Source organism: Suncus etruscus, chromosome 18 (genome assembly GCF_024139225.1).
Source record: "Suncus etruscus isolate mSunEtr1 chromosome 18, mSunEtr1.pri.cur, whole genome shotgun sequence".
Lineage (NCBI taxonomy): Eukaryota > Metazoa > Chordata > Mammalia > Eulipotyphla > Soricidae > Suncus > Suncus etruscus.
In genome coordinates this window covers 59,971,523-59,993,288 of record NC_064865.1, presented here as the reverse complement: position 1 = coordinate 59,993,288, position 21,766 = coordinate 59,971,523, and the positions used below count along the sequence as shown (strand labels likewise).

General features: G+C 50.1%; 1 protein-coding gene across 1 annotated transcript in view; it reads left to right on the top strand.

The window, feature by feature from the left end:
• GMDS (GDP-mannose 4,6-dehydratase) overlaps positions 1 to 21,766 on the top strand; it is a 391,193-nt gene that overhangs the window by 278,057 nt on the left and 91,370 nt on the right. Inside the window, exon 7 of the mRNA XM_049764893.1 lies at positions 9,336 to 9,454. Within this exon, the coding sequence (XP_049620850.1) occupies positions 9,336 to 9,454 (119 nt within the window). The remainder of the gene's footprint in view (positions 1 to 9,335; positions 9,455 to 21,766) is intronic.

Sequence of the window (21,766 nt, the reverse complement as noted above, 5' to 3'; positions counted from 1 at the left end):
GGCTTCCTGGCGCTCATGGCCTCCAGAAGGCGGCTGCCCCTGCCTGCCTCCTGCATGCACCCCCAGGTCCCCCTCAGCCTGAAGCTGGGGAGGGGCCCAGACTCCCATACGCTCAGCTGGAGCCAAATCCTAGAGCCCTATGGGCGGGGTCTCTGTCTCCCCTCTCCGAGCCAAAACCAACTCCCAGAAGGATTTGGGTGCCAGAGGGAGGGGCCGCCCCCGCCCAAGCCCTGAGATGGGGAAGCAGGGGCCACCTGTTGTGTTCTGTCAAGGCCTCGCCCCGCACTGGCACCCCCTCCCACATGCTCCACCCCCACATGCCTACACCCCCTAAAGGAACTGCGGGGTCTGCAGTATAGCCTGTCTTGGACCCCTACACCAGAATCTGATCCTAATGAAGATGCTGGCTCTACCTCACCTACTGTCTCTCACCTGATGTACCTCACCTCACAGAGGGGAGGGAAGAGGTACTGATGGATTCCCTGGGCCCCATGTCACTCCAGATTTCCAACCCTGTGTCACAGAATCACTTTTCAAAAACTCTGTTTCTACAGAAATGAGGGATCCCTGGCCAGACCACCGTCCCCCTTAGGAGTTCCTATCACACCCCCTCACATCATGCCAAGCAACTGGCCACTCAAGGGAGATCACAGCCCGAGATGACTTCTGACTTCTTTTGTTGGCTTGTTTTTGGGCCACACTGGTGATGCTCAGGGGTTACTCCTGGCTATGCACACAGAAATCGCTCCTGGCCTGAGGGACCATATGGGACACCGGGATTGAATTGAGGTCTGTCCTGGGTCAGCTGCATGCAAGGCAAGTGTCCTACCACTGTGCTATCACTCTGGCTACAACACATTAGATATCTTGGGGAAAAAAAATGGCCTCAATGATTGTTCTTGGGGCTTCACCCAGCAGGGTGATTGCAGGGGATTAAACTCAGAGCCTCGGGCATGGTGGGCACACCCTCGACCATTGCACCATCTCCCTGCCACACACAGTACCAGATAGGCCAGTTTTGGCCAGTATGCCAGTGCTGCTGCCCATCTATCTTTTCTGCTTCCCTGACCGGGTGATGGGCACTGAAGACACCATCTCTCAGTGTTGAACCAAGGGTAAACTGAGGCAGAACTGGCTGCCTGCATCAGCTTCATTGAAACATGCCACGTGGCCAGTTTGATATCCTGCAGTCTGCCATCCTCACCACAGGCCCAGAGACACGGCTGAGTAGGCCTAAGGGATCTAGTCCTCAGAAGGACCCAGACATGTGGTTCTGAAACTAAGAACACGATCAGTAACACAGGCAGTGTAGACACAGCCCTGTAGTACTCCAAGAGCAGGAAGGAGGAGCTGGAGTGTCTGACTCTTTCCTGCTGGCTTTTGGGGTGCCCTCAGTGGCCCGCTAGGCCAGGCTCTGGCCCTGCCCGGTTCATCTGCATGGCGATTAACAGCAGGTCACTGGAAACAGCTGGCAGAGGGGCCTGTTTTCCGTTCCGGAGACCTGGAAGCGAGCTTCCCTATACCCAAGAGTTAGCCCAACTCCCTCTGCTCCCAAATCTCACTGTAAGTGCTCAGGGCTCAAGATGGAAGGCGGCCTGGAGGACCTCACTGGCGCAGGGGTTCAGGAAGAAGCCTTGAGCACCTCCCAGGGTGCCACCAAATAATTACTTAGGCTATAATCAGTTATATAATTGGTGGACCTGAAAAAGAAATAGAACTGGCAGAAATTCAACATGAGTAAGAGGAGATACAGCTCAAATCTGCATATTTAGAGAGCAGATATTATATTCCAATCCAAACTGCCTACACACACACACACACACACACACACACACACACACACACACACACACACACACACGACCTTCAAAATTGTAGATTTGACACCATTTGTCCACCAGCAGAGAGAAGAAGAGGACAGTGGAGAGGCTGTTCCCTTCATGTACCCTATCTGGGTCCATGATTTGCCACTAAACAGGGTCCTGAGCTCTGCGAGGAGGGATCCCTGGGCACAAAGCCAGAAGTAAGACCTGGTGTGGCCTAAAAAAAAACAGAAAAGATAATGGGACAGAACAACTCTGGCCTGGTTTCTGCTCACAAGGCCTGGGCCACAATGGCAAGCCTATGGCACTCGTGCCAGGGTGGCATGCAAAGGCCTTGCAGTTGGCATGAGGGAAGGTCCACAATTAAGATATGTGGCGTGTGCCGCATAGTTTTTAAATACTAAAATCTTGTTACTAAGGCTTAATTGACATACTGGCACTTTTGAGGAAGGTTCCTTTTTGTTTGTTTGTTTGTTTGGGTCACACCCGTCAGCGCTCAGGGTTTACTCCTGGCTCCATGCTCAGAAATCGCTCCTGGCAGGCTCAGGGAACCATATGGGATGCCAGGTTTCAAACCAATGACCTTCTGCTTGAAAGGCAAATGCCTTACCTCCATGCTATCTCTCCGGCCCCAAAGGAAATTCTTCAGTTTTGTGCGGCAGTTTGGGCATGCGGGCTCAAAAAGGTTAGCCATCATTGAGGCTATCACTGTAGTGAGGACAAATCAAAGAAACAGGAGTATTTTGATGAAAACCTTTTAAAATTATTATTATTATTATTATTATTATTATACATAAGAAGTGTTTTCCTTTATTTTCTGAAATGAGGTGTTTTGTTTCTGCTCAGGAACTTCATGTCTTTCAAACTCTTCACAACACAGAGAATGAAGTGTTAGCACAGCGGTAGGGTATTTGCCTTGCATTCAGCTGACTCGGGACGGATGCAGGTTCTATCTCGGGCATCCCATATGGTCCCCTGAACCTGCCAGGAGTGATTTTTTGAGTACAGAGCCAGGAGTAACCACTGAGCACTTCCGGGTGTGGCCCAAAACAAACAAACAAACAAACAAAAAATACCTCTTCGTGAAGCAAACCACACCCAACACCAATTTTGACCTGGAGAAAAAACAATAAACTGAGGCCCCATGACTGCCCATCATTTTCCTGATCTACTCGAAAGGGTCAGGCCTGTGTCCCAGCCAACTCTGGAATAAATAGCTCCTCTCACCATCCCCTCCTCACATAACTTAGTGGGTCTCCCAAACCGTGAGAACAGGCAGAGAACCTGCCTGCTGTTTCGTGCCCAACCTTTTATACCCACACCAGCCTCTTACGGTGAGAAGTTGAACAGTCTCCCAGGCCATTGTTGAGGGGCCTAGAGACACATTTGCATCCCTGCACTGGGGATGAGGGGTGCAATCTTTCATTTCCGTGGACTCGAACTTCTGCACCTTCAACTAGAATTCCTTCACAGACCCCCACGCCACTGCCCAAAACACAAACAGTTCTATAGCAAGAGAATTTTTTTCTTCTTTTATAAAATCTTTATTTAAGCACCATAATTACAAGCAGGGTTGTAGTTGGGTTTCAGTCATAAACAGGTCAGTAACACACACACACGCACACACACACACACACACACACATCGAAACACAAGAGCCAGGGAAGAGGAGGAGGAGAAGGGAAAGAGAAAAAAAAAAACAACCACACAGTTAAACATAACCTTGATTAACAACTTTTGTTATTCATGGGCAACAGCTCGGTTAATCAGTGCCGTGGCAGCGGAGTTTAATGGGGAGGTGGAAGCCAGGGAGGAATCCGGATTTGGAAGACAACACGCATCACCCCCCCAAAGGCACGCATGGAATCAGGCTGAGCCACTCAGCTGTGCTCGAGTCCGCTGGGCTTTCCCCTTCATTGGGCTCGCTGCAAATGCTCCCCCTTAGCTCCCAAGTTCAGGGAGAAGAACTCGGGCCCCCCACCCACTCGCTTCAGGGGCACATCTTCTCTAACTTAGATTTGGTTCTCAATCGTCTTTCACATGCATCCCAACTTTTCTCCTTCATGTCTGTTCCTCAGAAGGAAGCAACTGGGCTCTCTGAATGAAGCGAATCACTTGTGATGGGTTTGGGCTACATACAGCAGTGCTCAAAGGCTTTACTCCCTGCTCTGTGCTTAGGGAGCACTCCTGGGGGTGCTGCTTTGGCGACCATAGGTGGAGGTAGGAATTGAACCAGGGTCAGCAGTGTGCAAGGCTGATTGGTGCCTTAGTCCCGGGACTATGTCCAGCTTCACAAGAAAGAGTCCTCTAATTTTCATCCATCTGTTCATCCATCAAGTCCTTGGCCTACCCTACCGTCTCTCCTCTCGGCTATTGATTCGTCCTGATAGGCAGCAACTCGGGTTCAAAGTGCTCAGGAGCCAGGAGTCTGCGGGTGGGCAGGGAGCAGAGCCCCACGCCCAAGGGACCAAGCAAGGGCGAGAGGGTGGCGTCGGCACAGCAGCCCCTCCACCCCAGTGGCGACTGGCTCGCACATGGGGCACCCGGCCGCGTCACGGGTCAGCTGGCCGGCCTGTGAACAGGAAGGTGAGAAGAGCGTCCTGAACTTTTGCCTCAGTGGCCCGTCCATCAGGGAACAAATGGCCCAGATCAGCGTGCACAGCTGCCCAGGAGGGGCTAGGGCTGCCCCAAGACTCACGCACACACACACACACACACACACACACACACACACACACACAGGTCCCTTTGTGATCTGAGACATGAGCCTGCATGATGACATGACTCACGGGGCCTGGGTTGGGGTAGCTGAACCCCCCCCATCACAGCCCCAGCTCCCCGTCCACTGCCACCTGTCCTTCATTTGGCACTCAATGCCCATTCATTAAGCACCGGGTGGAAACTTAAACAGAAACCCCTTCCCTCGCTCAATCCAGTAAACTCTTTAGGAATAACAAATAAATCTGGCTTTGTATCTCCTTACCATTCCCAGTCCCAGACCCCGGTCGGCCCTTACCAAGCCAACGTGAGCGGAAATGCCAAGGAATTGATAGGTCAGAGGTCATGGGGGGAACTCAGGATCGGCTCCTGGGCCCTCCCAGGAGCTCGGGAAAATGAGTACTAGCCGCCCCCCCCCCCATTTCCAGATTCCTGTTGGGAAACAGGACAGAGCAAGGAACTGCCCCCAAACACACTCACACAAGCATTCAGAGTCACCCCGCAGCTCACTGCAATTTTGATTTGTTTCCCTTTATTTTTAGCAGCCCCTCCTCTCTTGCAGGGAACTATAAATATGAAACTTTCAAAAACCCGCTCGAGCAAAGGCAAAGGCCTGTTTGAAATAATATTTTTAGCATGTCTTGGTGTATGCGTTAAGAAAAATAGATAGGGCCCGGAGAGATAGCACAGTGGCGTTTGCCTTGCAAGCAGCCGATCCAGGACCAAAGGTGGTTGGTTCGAATCCCGGTGTCCCATATGGTCCCCCGTGCCTGCCAGGAGCTATTTCTGAGCAGACAGCCAGGAGTAACCCCTGAGCACCGCCGGCTGTGGCCCAAAAACAACAAAAACAAAAAAACAAAAAAGAAAAATAGATAATAATAAAAAAAACCTATTTTATTATTTAAACTTATTTAACAAATCAATCATGATGCTTAAATAAAGAAAAAAATTACCCGGAGAGATAGCACAGCGGCATTTGCCTTGCAAGCAGCTGATCCAGGACCAAAGGTGGTTGGTTCGAATCCTGGTGTCCCATATGGTCCCCCGTTCCTGCCAGGAGCTATTTCTGAGCAGACAGCCAGGAGTAACCCCTGAGCACCGCCAGGTGTGGCCCAAAAACCAAAAAAAAAAAAAAAAAAGAAAAAAAAGAAAGAAAGAAAAAATTAGAATGGAAAAGTAAGAAGAAAGTACAAATACAGGAACAAATCTGTAGCGACCGAAGATTGTTCGATTTGGAAAGAGTATGAAATAAAATTAACAAAAACAAAAAAAATCTTTATCTCTTTCTAATAAAAAAAATAAAACTTGGGGCCAGAGAGATAGCATGGAGGTAGAGTGTTTGCCTTGCATGCAGAAGGCCAGCGGTTCGAATCCCATATGGTCCCCAGAGCCTGCCAGGAGCGATTTCTGAGTGGAGAGCCAAGAGTAACCCCTGAGCACTGCCGGGTATGACCCAAAAGCCAAAAATAAATAAATAAGTAAATAACTTGAATTTTTATAAAAGTTAATAAAACTTAACTAAGAAAAAATAATAAAACTTAAAATATAAAAGGAAGTGCTACGTTTGTGTGTTCTCGGGCATATGGCACATGCACAGAGTTGGGATATCAGGGCAGTAGATGCCAGTAGGGAAGGGGCAACTAGTACCCCCCCCCAACAAGAAGATCTGTGCCTTCACCCCTTTACTCTTGGGATGTCTAGCCAAATAACTAGAATCCATTCCCAGGCTCAGACTTGGGGCTCACTGGGGCTCAGGAAGGCAAGGTCATCTCACAGACAGACAAGGGGGTAGCCCAGGCCACGGGAACAGCTTGCTAAAGACAGACAGGAAGTACCTGAGCAGCCACCCTTTGTCTGCACCCCTGGGGACCCTTCCAGGCTCTCACTAAGAGTGTTGGGCCACCTCAGAGCCCCACAGGACTGTCCCCGTGAAGAAAATGCAATGGCGCCTTTTCCAAATCCATCAGGGTTTATTCAAACTGATAGATGGGGTGATGTTCTTGGTGTGATGTGTGTGTCCACTGGGGTCAAATAAAACCAGAGGTGTGGAAGGAGAGGTCAGCTCTAGCCTACACTAGGATTCTGTGTGGTGTCCCAGCCCAGATCCTCAGCATTTACCAGAAACACTGCCCCCCACCCCACCCCCATCTGCCCTCTGTTCCCTTGGCCAAAAGTCCTATAAAAGTGTACCAGGTCTTGTCTCAGCAGAAGGACTCAAGTGGCCGGAGCAGTAGCACAGCGAGGAGGGTGCTTACTTCATACAGGGGTGACCCAGCTTCTGTTTCCGGTTCCTTAGATGGTCCCCTGAGCATAGATAGCCAAGAGTGACCCCTGAGTGTCACCAAGTGTGGCCCCAAAACCAAAAATAAAAGGAAAGTGAAGAAGAAAACACGACCTTTCTACATATAACCAGAAAGGGAATAAAATGAAAACAACAACAACTTAGTGATATCTGGGGCTGGAGCCATGGCACAAGCGGTAGGGCATTTGCCTTGCTATGTACTAGCCTAGGATGGACCATGGTTCAGGGTTTCCCCCCCACCCCCCGAGTCCCATATTGTCCCCCAAGCCAGATGCGATTTCTGAGCACATAGCCAGGAGTAATACCCCCTGAGCATTACCCGGTTTGGCCAAAAAAATAAAAATAAAAAAAAATAAAAAAATTAGTGCAGCTAAGATGGACATGAAAGAAGGCCCCAGGGCCCGGAGAGATAGCACAGCGGTGTTTGCCTTGCAAGCAGCCGATCCAGGACCAAAGGTGGTTGGTTCAAATCCCGGTGTCACATATGGTCCCCCATGCCTGCCAGGAGCTATTTCTGAGCAGACAGCCAGGAGTAACCCCTGAGCACCACTGGGTGTGACCCAAAAAGCTTAAAAAAAAAAAAAAAAGAAAGAAGGCCCCAAACCCAAGATGGCAATTATCGGGGCTGCATTTTCATTTCTTTACACCATATGCCAGGCGCTTGGGGGCAAACCTGACTCAATTCTGAGGGTCACTCCAGGCAAGCTGTTGGAGGGCTGAGGCCACCTAGCCTGCTGGGGACTAAGCCCATGATGGGGCTCACGATGGGGCTCATGATCTGGTAATCTTTGACGGTGACATTCACTTTCTATTCAGCCCATCGGTAGCACGTTCTTTAGTTATGTTTAACTGGCCAGATAACCGTGTTCAGTGTTTAGTGGCTTTTTAGGGGAAGGCTCTACTATGCTCCAGGCTTGGCTGGCTCTGGGCTACTGGGTCACCCCTAAAGGTGGTCAGGGGATCCTATTTGCTGCCATAGATCAACCTGGACCAGCAGCAGAAAAAGAGCTGGAATATGTCTTGACCTATCTGCTTCTTTTTCTTTCTTTCTTTCTTTCTTTCTTTCTTTCTTTCTTTCTTTCTTTCTTTCTTTCTTTCTTTCTTTCTTTCTTTCTTTCTTTCTTTCTTTCTTTCTTTCTTTCTTTCTTTCTTTCTTTCTTTCTTCTTTCTTTCTTTCATTTCTTTTTTCTTTCTTTCATCCTTTCTTCTTTTCTTCCTTCCCTTCTTTTTCTTTTTTTTTTTTTTTTTTTTTTTGGTTTTTAGGGCCACACCCGGTAATGCTCAGGGGTTACTCCTGGCTATGCGCTCAGAAGTTGCTCCTGGCTTGGGGGACCATATGGGACGCCGGGGGATCGAACTGTGGTCCGTCCAAGGCTAGCGCAGGCAAGGCAGGCACCTTACCTCTTGCGCCACCGCCCGGCCCCCCTTCCCTTCTTTTTCTCTCTCCCTCTTTTCTTCCTTCCTTTTCTTTCTTTTTTCTTCCTTTTTCTTTTGCCTTCCTATCTTTCTACCTTTTTTATTTTTCTTCCTTCTCATCTTTTTTATTCCTCCTCTTTTTTCCTCCTTCTCTTTTGTTTCTTCCTACCTCACTTCCTTTTCTTTTTCTTCTAATCTGTCCTTTTCTTCATTTCTTTCTTTCTCTTTTCCTTTCTTCCTTTATTTCTTCCTTCTGTTCTTTCTCCCTTTCTCTTTTTCTTCCTTCATTTCTTTATTGCTTGCTTCCTTTCTTTATTTCTTCCTTCCTTTCTTTTTTTATTTTACTTTTTCTTTTCTCTATGCCAGAAATCAGTCTGTTAAGCTCTCTCTAACCCCTGGTTCTCTTTTGGGAAAAAGAAAACTCTACCTTTAATTATTTTTCCTTCTTTTCTGTTTGCAAGAGGAGAAAAAAATGAGGTGGTGCTTTTAAGAACTCTCCTTAAACGATTCCTCCCCACAGATCCCCCTTCAATACTTTATTCCCCAAAACTGCAGTCCATGAACAGGACCAGCTGCCAGAATACCCATAGCATTGTTCTCCATCCCGAAAGTACCCCCTGTCCTGAGTGTAGATGTCCAGGATGGTGGCCCGGACATCAACAATGGGTGTTCCTGGCACAGATGGGAGCTGGCACCACGGCTGAGAAGATTCACTCTTACTTCCTGGCCTACCTTGTTGCAGTGTGGAAAGAGACCACACTCAGGGATGCCCCCAGGACCTCTGCCAGCCAGCCCCACCCTATGCCAACACAAGGGCATTTGAGCACCGCCCAGCACAAACCCTCCTTTTACTGTCAGCCACCAGCTTTTTCTCCACAGAGGTGTCACTCATGTCTTCAAAAGTTCCTTTACTGCACCGCCCAAGTCAGATCTGGGAATGCACAGATGGGCCCTGGGAATGGCCCTCGGGGATGGAGCCTCCCGGGGTGCACATCTGGGAATGTGGCAAACCTCTGGGAAAGTGACACTCCTGCCTCCCTCGGGCCACCTCTCACCCGCTCTGCATCTCTCCGCAGGCCATGTGGCTAATGCTGCAAAAGGATGAGCCTGAGGACTTTGTCATCGCCACCGGGGAGGTCCACAGCGTGCGTGAGTTCGTGGAGAAATCATTCGCACACATCGGGAAGACCATCGTGTGAGTACTGGGGTCGGGTCGGGGCCCTGAGTATCTGACCTTGACCCTAACCTAGCTCCATGTTTCTGCCATCTAACTCTGTCTCTTGAAGATTTTTAGTCTTTGGCTTTGGGGTCAAACCCAGTGGTGCTCAGTGCATTGGGCTTTATCTCCGGCTCTGCACTCAGGGATCAACTCCTGCAGGGCTCAGGTAATCCAGCTATGGGGTGTCAGGGATCCAACCCAGGTCAGCTACATGCGAGGCAAACACCTGACTATGTAGTATTATTGTGCTAGTCCCAAAGCTTTATGAATTTTAGTTTAATTTCTTTTTTAAGATTTTAGTTTTTTGCTTTGAGTTTTGAACTGTTTGCATCCTGGAAACCAGACAGCAAACTCATAGAAATGTTTTAGGTACAATGCCTGACAAGCCATTGAGGTTACTACAGTGCTGGCTTGCCAAGCCTATGGGTCTCACTGTCTTCCTATAAATGCTGAGTTTTGCTTCTGAACAATCCAGCTCCAGCTTCCAACAGGAATCTGAAGAGTCAGATTCAAGTCCAGTCCCTGATCTCCCGAGTCTTACTTTAATTTGGGATGGGGATCCAGTCCATATCTGGAAGTTTTACATCTTCTCCCTGCACCCCTCCCTGAATCTACCTGTTCTAGGTAACCCTAGGCAGGGGTTCGTGCACTGTTGGTCCTTTGATGTCACTGTGTCCTTTACCTGTGGCAAACGTAGGGGGAGTATTCTTTTCTTTGTTAAGCCAAACCATTGTGCACCGTGGCCAAGACTCTATTTATCTGCTCACTGGCTGCTGGGCACTGGGATGCTCCCAACTGTTGGCCATTGGGAATGCACCACTGACACTGAGAAGAACAAGTGTCCACTTCAGTTTCTGCCTCTGCCTGCAATTCTTTGGGGTATAGACTTCAGAGTGGAATTCCTGGGTCATGTGATGATTGAGTCTATGTTTAACTTCTTGAGGAGTTGCCAAACTCTTCTGCAAGATTCCTTCTTACAAGAAAAAAAAAAAAAAGAAGTAGAAGAAGAAGGAGGAGAAAAAGAAAATACTTCCATGTCCAGCTTTGGTGGAAAGCAGACCAAATCTTCCCCATAAATATGTATATTTAAGGATCTTGATTTAGGGACCTTTAGGAACCAAAGGAAAGAGAGTTCTACCACCTTCCAGACCTGCTTCCACAAGACTTAAATGTCAACCTTTGAGCTTAGGTGAAGTACAGCCGAGAACAGCTGCTAAACCCATGAGATGAGGAAGAATTCAGAGAGTGTCGGGCCACAGAGCTGTGCAGGGCAGATTTGTAGGAAGGAGGAACCCCTGAAGCAAGGCAGCCAAACCTTCTCCCCCAAACATGTCCGGGAGTTTGTAGAACTCATGAGGTGTAGGCACGCGAGAAGAAATTCATTCCATCACCGAAGCACACTCATTGCTGCCGAGAACTTGGGAAACTACTGCTGTCTCTGTCTCCTGTGTGCCTCAGAGCCAAGTTGCAAACAGCCCTAATAGGGAAAGCTCGATGCTTACCCCGAGGTCGTAGCAGAGACTCCAGACGACGAGCCTTGTTCTCAGAGATCCCTGGAGGAAAGGCCACGCGAGTCTCGGGAGCTGAGAGAGAAGCTTAAAAAAGGGATCAAACGGGAGGCAAATAGCTCCGCCTGCTCCCAGCACCAGAGTTCTGTGTTTCAAAGGGAGGCGGATCATCAGTCTAGACTCAACAACATGAGATTCTGAAAGAAGGATCCGCTTGTGGTCCAGAAGTCGGGAACACATCCAGGAGCAGGAAATCTGGCCTGCAACAGAGAGAGGAAGGGGGAAAGGAGATCGGTAAAAATAGAATAGAAGAGAAATTAAGATGTTGTTATGAATGCACAAAGATATTAAAATAGCCACTAGGGTTATGTTTGTGAGTCAGAGAGAGAGAGAGAGAGAGAGAACTAAATGTTCTGGTAGAATATGTAGTACAATATACTCTTTGCTAGCACACGCCCCCTCACCTTCTTGTACTTCCAGAAGTCCTGGCAGCCCAAAACACACCCCACAAAAACCACAATATCAGCCATAGTGCTTGAGTTCCTGGACCTTGTGGCTGCATTCGTAGCCATTTGAGGATTTTAATTTTTGTTTAATTCTGTCATCCCTATAGGAATAGACCTATTTATTTATTTATTTATTTTGATTTTTTTGGGGGGGGCCACAGCCAGTGGCACTCAGGCATTACTTCTGGTTCTGTGCTCAGAAATCACTCCTGGCTCGGGAAACCATATGGTATGCTGGGGATCCAACCTGGGTTCGTCCTGGGTCAGCCATTTGCTACTACTACTCCAGCCCCCAGGAATAGAACAATTTAGATGCCAATGTATGTCTGAAGGCACCTAATGTTCAGAAACAAGTAAAGTAACAGGATTGTCAGCTAGTGACAAGAGGTTGCTAAACCTTCCACCAATGACTTAGTGACCTCATTGGAGATCCAATAATTGTCACACATTTGCTTATCGCTATACTTGTTTTCTCCCTTCTTTTTCTTTCTTTAATTATTTCCCTTGCAGTCATCTGCACACAAGATCATTATAAACTCAACTGTGTGATCCATGCTCTTTAAATAAAGTAAATTTAAGCAAAAAGTCCATATATGATCTTGAAAACCAGTGTTTCCTTAAGGAAAAAATTTAATTTAATTTAGGGACTAGGAAGATAGTTCAAGCGGTCCAGCATACCTTTTGCATGTTGAAGACCAGGGGTCCTCAAACTTTTTAAACAGGGGGCCAGTTCACTGTCCTTTAGACTGTTGGAGGGCCAGATTATAGTAAAAACAAAAATTATGAACAAATTTCTATGCACACTGCATATATCTTATTTAGAAGTGAAGAAACAAAATGGGAATAAATACAATATGTGGCCCGCGGGTTGTAGTTTGAGGACCATTGTTCAAGACCTTGAGTTCCACCCCCTGTACTGCATCACACACACACACACACACACACACACACACACAGTTCAAATGGTCCAGCATACCTTTTGCATGTTCAAGACCTTGAATTCCACCCCCTGTACTGCATCTCTTTCTCTCTCTCTCTCTCTCTCTCTCTCTCTCTCTCTCTCTCTCTCTCTCTCTCTCTCTCTCTCTCTCTCTCTCTCTCTCTCTCTCACTCACACACACACACACACACACACACACACACACACACACACACACACACACACACACCAGGGATGGCCCTGGTGTCTCCATACTTACTAGTCAGGCATTGGCAGAGTGGGCCCAGCCCTCCGGAATTGCTAAATATGGCCCCGGCCTTCCAACCTTGAGAGCTGGTACCAACTCAGGAATAGGTACCAGTCTGGCATGTGTGAGGCCCTGACTTTTATCACAGGCACCTCCTTAAGAGATTTTTTTGAAGGGGCTGGAGTGACAGCGCAGGGGTAGGGTGTTTACCTTGCACACGAACGACCTGGGATGGACCCAAGTTCGATCCCTGGAATCCCTTACAGTCCCTTGAGCCTTCCAGGAGCTATTTCAGAGCGCAGAGCCAGGAGTAACCCTGAGCACTGCCAAGTGTGGCCCAAAAAACAATAAGAAACGAAAACGAATTCAGAGCTTCCAACATGCAAAGCACTTGTTCTACTGCAAAGCTACATCCTCAACCTCAGGATTTACTTTGGAGTCAGAGTGGTAGCACAGTGTGAACCTGGGTTCGATCCCCGACATCCCATATGGTTCCCCAAGCCAGGAGCGATTTCTGAGCGCAGAGCCAGGAGTAACTCCTGAGCATCACCGGGTATGGCCCAAAAAAGACCTCTACCTAAGCTGCCTGAAGATTTGATTCAGGACCCTGTCACCTCCACTGATTGGATGGTACTTGGACCTCAGCTAGCCGAATAAACTCCCTTTTGCACCTTATATGATCGGAGGTGGTCTCTGACTCTCAGATCCAAGTTGGATGTCAACTCGAACCCCATCACTAAAGGAAGCACTCGTGCCCAAGCAGAGCTTCAAAACATCTTCTCCAGACTTCTGAGACGCCTCTCCCACCTCCATTCTTCCCCCGGGAAAGTGTTTCCAAAACATCGGAGAGGAAGAGCCTTCATCCCCGGGCCTAAATGGACTGATTGTCCGCGGGCACTCGGGCGGAAGGAGAGGCTTGAAAGCAGTGAAGGTCTCGAGAAATAATCTGTGGGAAACATGAAAGGGCTTCGCCGTCATGTGAAAATGTGTTGAAAAGGTGATCGTTGAAAGCAAAAACCATACTATCGTGGGAGGTTTTTGGTTATTGGTGTCAAAACAATGAGAAAAGTAACACCAAGGATGGATCTGTGAGGTCATGACTATGGCCACTTGTCTTGCCTCTGTTCACCTCCAGTTTCATCCCTGACACCAAATAGGGCCCCCTTGGACCAGGAGTGACTCTGAGCACAGAGCCAGGAGGAAGCAACTCTCTTGATGTGGCCCAATTCTTCCCCCCCAAGAAAAAATTATTTCCCTAATTTGTATTGGACCACTGTGATTTACAATGTTATTTTTGTTTTGTTTTGTTTTGTTTTTGGGTCACCCCCAGCAGCACTCAGGGGTTACTTCTTGCTCTATGCTCAGAAATCGCTCCTGGCAGGCTCGGGGGACCATATGGGATGCCAGGATTCGAACCACCGTCCTTCTGCATGCAAGGCAAACACCCTACCTCCATACTATCTCTCCAGCCCATTTTGTTTTGTTTTTGTTTGTTTGTTTTGGATAAGAAGATTCTTTAGCTCACATGTGAATTGATATAAAGCTATTTGACAGGTGAGAGGAAGCGACAGTGTAAGCTAAACTTCGGTGCAATAACTAGTGGAACAAGAACAGAAAAGAAAAGTAATGAGAAGACACGAGTGAAGTCAAAACAGAACATAAAGTTCAAAAAAAAAAGGCTGGAGTGTTAGCACAGCAGTATAAGCATTTGCCTTGCACACAGCTGACCCAGGACAGACCCAGGTTCGATCCTCTGGGACCCCATATGGTTCCCCCCCCACTCGAGCTAGGAGTGATTACTGAGCGCTGAGTCAGGAATATCCCCTGAGTGCTGCTGGGTATGGCCCAGAAACAAACAAACAAAAATAAATAAATACATAAATAAATAAAACAGAACCTACGTAACTCAGTCTAACAGGAAACAGGTGGGCCAGCAGGCAACACGGGGGCTCCTATCTTTTAAAATTCATAAGGACCTGAATTTGATCCCCAGCACCCCATGACACCCCCTACAGCATTGGTATGACTCTTCATCGTGAGAACCCTGCAGTTCGATTCGAAACTTCCCTACCCAGTTAGCTGAGTATTGTCTGGGAGACCTTTAGCATAATAGGAAATAATTATTACAAGAAAGTAGAAGAAATAATGGTGAGATGCTAGAAAATGAATCTTAGGGGGCAGAGAGATAGCACAGCCGTAGTGCACTTGGCTTGCATGCAGCTGACCCAGGAGGGACCCGGTTTGATTCCCGTATCCCATATGGTCCCTGTGCCTGCCAGGAACAATATCTGAGCACAGAGCCAGGAATAACTCCTGAACCCAGCCGGGTATGACCCAAAAGCATCCCCCACAAAAAAAGAAATGAATTTATGGGTCAGACCCCACCTTTGGAAAAGGTCCTGGCTAAGCCATGTTGAAGGTACTGTTCAAGGCATCTTTTTTGTTTGTTTGGGATTTGGGGTTTTTTTGTTTGTTTGTTTTTGGTTTTTGGGTCACAGCCAGTGACGCTCAAGGGTTACTCCTGGCTATGCACTCAGAAATCACTCCTTGCTTGAGGGACCATATGGGATGCCGGGGGATCCAACTGCGGTCTGTCCTAGGCTAGCGCACACAAGGCAGATGCCTTATGGCTTGCACCACCGCTCCGGCCCCTGTTTGGATTTTTTGATTATTTGTTTTTGTTTTTGAGTCACACCCAAGAGTTAGTCCTGGCTCTGTGTTAAGTTCAGAGATGCTATGGCCCCATGTGTGTTTTCCACCCTACTCACGCACAGTTTTCCACAATCAGAGGTGTGGTTCCAGGAATTTTTTCTATAACCCACCTCCACCCCAGCTGTCCAGGTCCCCTTTATCTGTAGGACATTATGGGTCACACCTCCCTCAGGAAAACATGCTACAATTGAAACCATCAGAAAATCACCATGAAAGCAAGAGGCCTGGCTTTGGGGAACCCAACATTTTTGTTTGGCCTTTCTTTTGGTTTGGCGGTACGCAGGGCTCACTCCTGGCTCTGAACTCAATAATCACTCCTGGCAGACTCTGAGGACCCAATGGGATGCCAGGAATGGAAGCTGGTATGCATGCCCTACTCACTGCTATCTCTCTGGTCACTGGGAACTCAGCATTTTATATAAAAATAAAATTCACAGACAGCAAAACAATGAGATCCATCCACACCCACAGTAGCTGCAGACTCAGGGTAAGCCGCCTCCCTCTCGCCCTCTCCCCAATAATGCAGCTCAGACAGTACCCCCAGATCCATTTCCCAAGTCCGAGCTTGCTCTCGACTTGGTTTTCAGTCTTAGGTGAGACCAGAAATCAGGCCTTTTGGTGGGAGTTAAAAATAGCGTGTTTGAGAGGCAGGCGAAATGTCGGGATATCAAGGCCATTACCAGAGTCCTTCAAGGAAGAGAGGTGAAGAGAATGTTTTGTCCCAGGGGGCTGAAGACCAGGCTTTGTCCCTTCAGAAGACTTCAAGAACCCCTCATATTTCCACCCCAGTCCCATGCCAGGGACCCCTGATCTCAGCGTCTCGGCCAGCCATCCCTTGCTGCGCTGAGCGGTGGGAATTAAATATTTTCCTCATCTGCTCCCACTTCATCTGGAAACTCGAAATTCCTTCCCAGGCCCAGATCGTAAAGCCGGGCCTAGCTACACAGCATGTTCCCTGGGTGGTTGTTTTCAATTCCCTTCCTCTGGCTCTTCTTGGCCCCTAGGGCCACAGCATTCCCAGCCCAGCTGGGAAGCAGGAGGACTCCTCGAAACCTTGGACCTCTGTACTCCAAGTCCTCCTGTAGATGGGGGTCAGGATGCAGCTAGGAGGCCTCGAGGAGGGCCCCGGAGAAGTTGAATTCCCTGGAAGCCTTGTCTCTGGCCCCCCACGACACTGTTGTGCTGGTTTTCTTTGTTTGTTTGTTTTGTTTTTTGCTTTTTGTGTGTGTGGTTCTTGGGTCACAACCGGCAGTGCTCAGGGGTTATTCCTGGCTCCAGGCTCAGAAATTGCTTCTGGCAGGCACGGGGGACCATATGGGACGCCAGATTCAAACCGATGACCTCCTGCATGAAAGGCAAACGCCTTACCTCCATGCTATCTCTCCGGCCCCTGTTGTGCTGTTTTGTCGCATGACTTGGTCTTGTCTGTTCTGGTTTGTTGTTTTTTGTTTGTTTGTTTGTTTTTGGTTTTTGGGCCACACCCAGTGGTGCTCAGGGGTTACTCCTGGCTGTCTGCTCAGAAATAGCTCCTGGCAGGCACAGGGGACAATATGGGACACCGGGATTCGAACCAACGACCTTTGGTCCTGGATCGGCTGCTCGCAAGGCAAACGCCGCTGTGCTATCTCTCCGGGCCCCAGTGCTCACTCTTGGCTCTGTGCTCGAGGCTTGCTCCTGGCTCAGTGCTCAGATCTCACTCCCTACTCAGTGCTCATCTCTTGCTCTGTGCCCAGCCTCATTCCCAGCTCTGTGTTCAGAGCTGCCCCCTGGCTCTATATTCAGGACTCACTCCTGATGGGCCCCGAGATCCTATAATGGGGATCAAACCCAGATCAACCATATGCGTGCCAACTGCACTGCCCTACCCACTGCGCTATCTCTCTGGCCTCCAAACTAAGCAAAATAAAGTTATGGGCAAAGAGAGTCGGTGCTCAGAAGGTCTGAGAGGGTGACGGGGAGCCCACGTGTATAGTCTGGGTTGGCGCCTCCCCGGCCGAGACAAAGATTTATGTGCCCTTGTGCTCGCCACCACCCTCGCCTCCCGTGAGGGCCCATTCCGCCCACTTCTGGAATATTCCCAGAGCTCCAGCTCTCGGGAAGAGCTTCCCACCACCCCTCCCTGGAGAGACTGAAGACTGTGTTGCTGCCAGTTTGGAATGTGTTTTGCGTGTGTGTGTGTTTTGCGTGTGTGTGTGTGTGTGTGTGTGTGTGTGTGTGTGTGTGTGTGTGTGTGTGGTGGGGGATGAGAGAAGGGGCTCACATCGGCGGTGCTCAAGGCTTACTCCTGGCTCGGTGCTCTGGGATCCCTCCTGCTGGGGTTTGGTCAATGTCTGGCAATGCCCGGATAGAAACTGGCTCAGCCACGTGCGCAGCGTGTGCTTGAGCCCCTGTCCAATGCACCCCCATGTGCTCCTGTGAATTCTTGGTGTCCCGAATTCAAACTTCCCTGGGCTGGCTATTGTGGTGATTGCTGGCAGTGGGTCAGAAGAGGGTTCGAGCCCTTGACTTTGGAAGGTTGTTCTAGAAGGCAGCGCCTTTCCCCCACCTCTATCCCCAGGATTTACGCAAGGTTACAGGTCAGATTCGGCCCTGCACAAATCCTACATTGGGCCCTGTGGATTACAAAGACCCTGCGGCCTCCAAACTGACCCTGAGAAGGGTCCCGGGTGGTCTGCCCAGAGGAGGCGGCTGGCAGGCTGTGTTCAGTGCGTGTGTGTGTGTGTGTGTGTGTGTGTGTGTGTGTGTGTGTGTGTGTGTGTGTCTCTGTCTTGTTCGCTCGCTTGGCCTTCCACCCCCAAGTACGGAGCAGAGCAGCCCCTCCCCTCCCACAGCCGAAGCCATCGCTGCCTAGGCCCAACAGGCGGGTACATGTCGGGGCTAATTTTCTGTCGTTAATCTTGTTACCTCTGGAGGAGAGAGTGGTAGAAGTCGCCTGTGGCCATGAGCGTCTCCATCGGGTGCCAGGTGGGGTGGGGGCGGGGGTGCAGGGGCGATGGGGTGAGTTTGGTCCCTGGAAATGCTGTCCTGGGTTGGGTTCCTCACTCATTTTCTGCAGAGGGGCCCAGTTCCCCGTGCATGCAGAAAAACAGGGTGCGGCCCTCAGAGCTGCCTCTGCCTGGCTGAGGGTATATTTCGGTGCCTGGGATGAGCATAGGGAGGATGGTGCGTGCCGGCAGGATCCAGGTCATGTTCTTCCTTGGCTGCAGAATCTTTGCTCAAGAACTTGTGAGCCCAGAATGATGCTAATGCAATGGCACCTTACTGCGGTGGTCTCGGGGGGTCGAGTGGACTTAGGGTCTCTTGGGGAGGGCAGTCGCTCTCTGCTGGAGCACTCCCACTCCACCCCTTCTCTTCCCTCTGTTCCTTCACCCACCCTGCTGGTTGCCTTCTTTGTCTCCTGCCTCCTCGCTTGTAGGACTTTCATCTGGGACCCCTTCAGGACCTCCATTTGTGAGGGGCAAGGGGAGTTGGGGCCCTTGGTTGAGAAACACTGCTCTGGAAGGTTCCAGATCTCCTGTGCACACCTTTTCTTTGTGCAAAGAGAGAATAATGGTGGGTTCTGGTGCTGCTGAATCTGGTAACTCTCCAGCACTGTTTGGAGGTGCCAGGATGGCTGAGCTTGGCTGGTGTGGCCCAAACTGATCCCCCAAATAAAAACCACCTACATTCACCGCATCTTCCTGGACTGAATCCCCCACCCTGTTCACACCAGGTACCTGGCACCCTGGGCATTCAGCTCCGACCTCAGCTGCTAGCTCCACCTCTCTGTGGTGTCCGTGTGTCTGTCCAAGTCTCACAACTCTGTGGTGTCCATGTGTCTGTCCAAGGCTCACTCTTTTTTGTGGTGTCCATGTATGAATCCAATGTTCACCTCTCTGCATGGTGTCCGTATGTTCACACCTCTATCTGTGTTTCTGCCCTGGGTTCATATCTCTTGGTGGTGTCCGTGTGTCCACACCTCTGGGTGGTGTCTGTGTATCCATCAGGGCTCACACCTCTGGATGGTCCATGTATCCATCTTAGGTTCATATCTATGCAGGGCTCATACCTCAGTGTGATGTCCATGTGTGAATCCAGGCTTCACACTGCTAGATGGTATCCATGTGCTCACACCTCTGGGTGGTGTCTGTGTGTTAATTCCTTTGTGTTGCATCCATGTGTCCATCAGGGTCACACCTCTGTGTGATGTCTGCATGTAAACCCAGGGTTCCTGCTCGCCACATGGCATCCATGTGTTCACACCTCTAGGTGGTGTCTGTCGTTCACGCGACTGTATGTTGTCTATGTGTTCAGACCTCTGTATGATGTCCATACGTTCATCCCTCTGGGTTGTGTCTGTGTCCATCAGGATGTCCATCAGGGTTCAAATCTCTGCGTGGTGTCTGTGTGTCTGTTCAGGGCTCATACCTCTATGTGGTGTCCATGTACACACCTCTGTGTGATTGTCTGTGTGTCTGTCTGTGTGTCTGTGTCCAAACAGCATGGATTCAGCTTTCTTTGGGGGTCTGCCCCTGAATGGGCAGACACCAGTTTCATGCATGACTCAACTCCCCCAGGTCAAAGGCCTTCATTGCCCTGTCCTTTTTTTTTTTTTTTTTTTTGCTTTTTGGTTTTTGGGTCACACCTGGCAATGCTCAGGGGTTATTCCTGGGGCTCTATGCTCAGAAACCACTCCTGGCAGGCTCGGGGAAACCATATGGAATGCCGGGATTCGAACCACCATCCTTCTGCATGCAAGGCAAACACCCTACTTCCGTACTATATCTCCGGCCCTCAATTGCCCTGTTCTGTCATTCACACGGCCTCTAACCACTGAACCACCCCATGCCCATCCTCACCATCGCTTTTCCAAAACAAAACAAAACTCGGTTGGAAGGTGAGTGCAGGGTTCAACATTGATCCGCCTCAGGTCACCCTCCTCTGGTCCTGGGCCACCCCCACTCCTGCCCTTTCCTTCCTCTGTGAGTCCATCCACTCCCCCCGGCACCCGAGGCCCGAGAGCCGACTGGCATCCGGTGAAGCAGAGGTTCTGCTTGGGCGACAGTCCACAGCTATTGCTGACAAACGTGGACAAGCTGATGGTGGGCGATTGTGCAAAGCTGCCGCCACTGTCGAGCTGCAGATGGTGATGGGAGGAGATAACGCTGAGGCGCGCGCCAGTGGCAACTGACAGGGGCTCAGGAGAGGCAGCGCTCGCCAAGTGGGTGGGATGGCATGAGAAAAGTCAGGGAGGCAGGAGTTGGCACACCGCGTGGGCGAGGGGCAGGCTGTAGAACTGGGCGAGACCAGCCCGACCGCATTGGGGCCCTCTCGAGAGGTGCCCACGCGCCCCCCTCAGGAGCCTCCCACTCACCCCCCAGGCCAGACCCAGCTGCCCATCCCCTGCTGCTTTCCAGCTTCCGGCAGGATGTGCCCTGGTGCCCGCTGCAACTCCTTCTATGCCTGTCTACCTCTGTTCTCCTAGCCTGTCCTGGTGGGGCACCTGCTGGCCCTTGGGGTCCTGGTGGGTAATGTCTGGCACAGTAGGTGGGTGGCTTAGGCCCTTCCTTTTGTGAAAGCCTGTGATTAGGGCAGGTTGGCACACAGGTGAGGCATAGATGGCAGCAGTCTTGGCTGTGGGCAAGATGCCCAGGAAATCTGCTTTCTGGTGCTAGACCCTTCATCCCCTTGCCAAGTCCTGCCTGGGGTGCCCCGTGCCCACTTTATCCTCATTCTGCCATGAGACTCTTCCCCCTTCTAAGGGCACCTAGAGAAGGAAGTGGCAGGGCAGGCTGGCACCAGCTGGGGCCACACTCCTTCTCCACCCTGTGTCCTCCATCCCAGCCACTACCTGCTCTCCCGAGGCTGGGAGCTTTACCGTCCTGTGCTCCAACAGTGCCAGCTGCCCCCATGTTCCTAAGGCCATGGACATGCTGACTCAGTTTCCCTCTCACCAGAAATCCTTCCCCTCACCTCCTACTTTGAGCCAGATACTGGGTCACTCGTCCTGCCTGGCCCGGCCCTCCATGCCATACTGACCTGGCACCTCATGCCCGTTTGTTTCATGTTCTACCGTTGGATCCATTTTTTGTCTTCCACTCTTCATGGCCTGTGGAGGTTGCAGAACCGGCCACCTCATCTGCTTTGCCCTCCTCGTGATTCCCAACCGGTGCAAGCGTTCAGGCTGCTGGTTTTTCTGTCAGCCGCGTCTCTCTGAAGCGGGTCTTCTAGAAACTTCTAGAACCTTCTGGACCGGCAGAGGATTAGTTCACGCCTGTGCATTTTCATTCCCCTCTGAAGGTTTTCTTAGCTAGAGCCATTGAGGGCCTCAAGAGGCCTCTGGGTCCCATCCCCAGCTGGAATTGGGTTCTTATGGGGACAAACTGCTCTGACCCC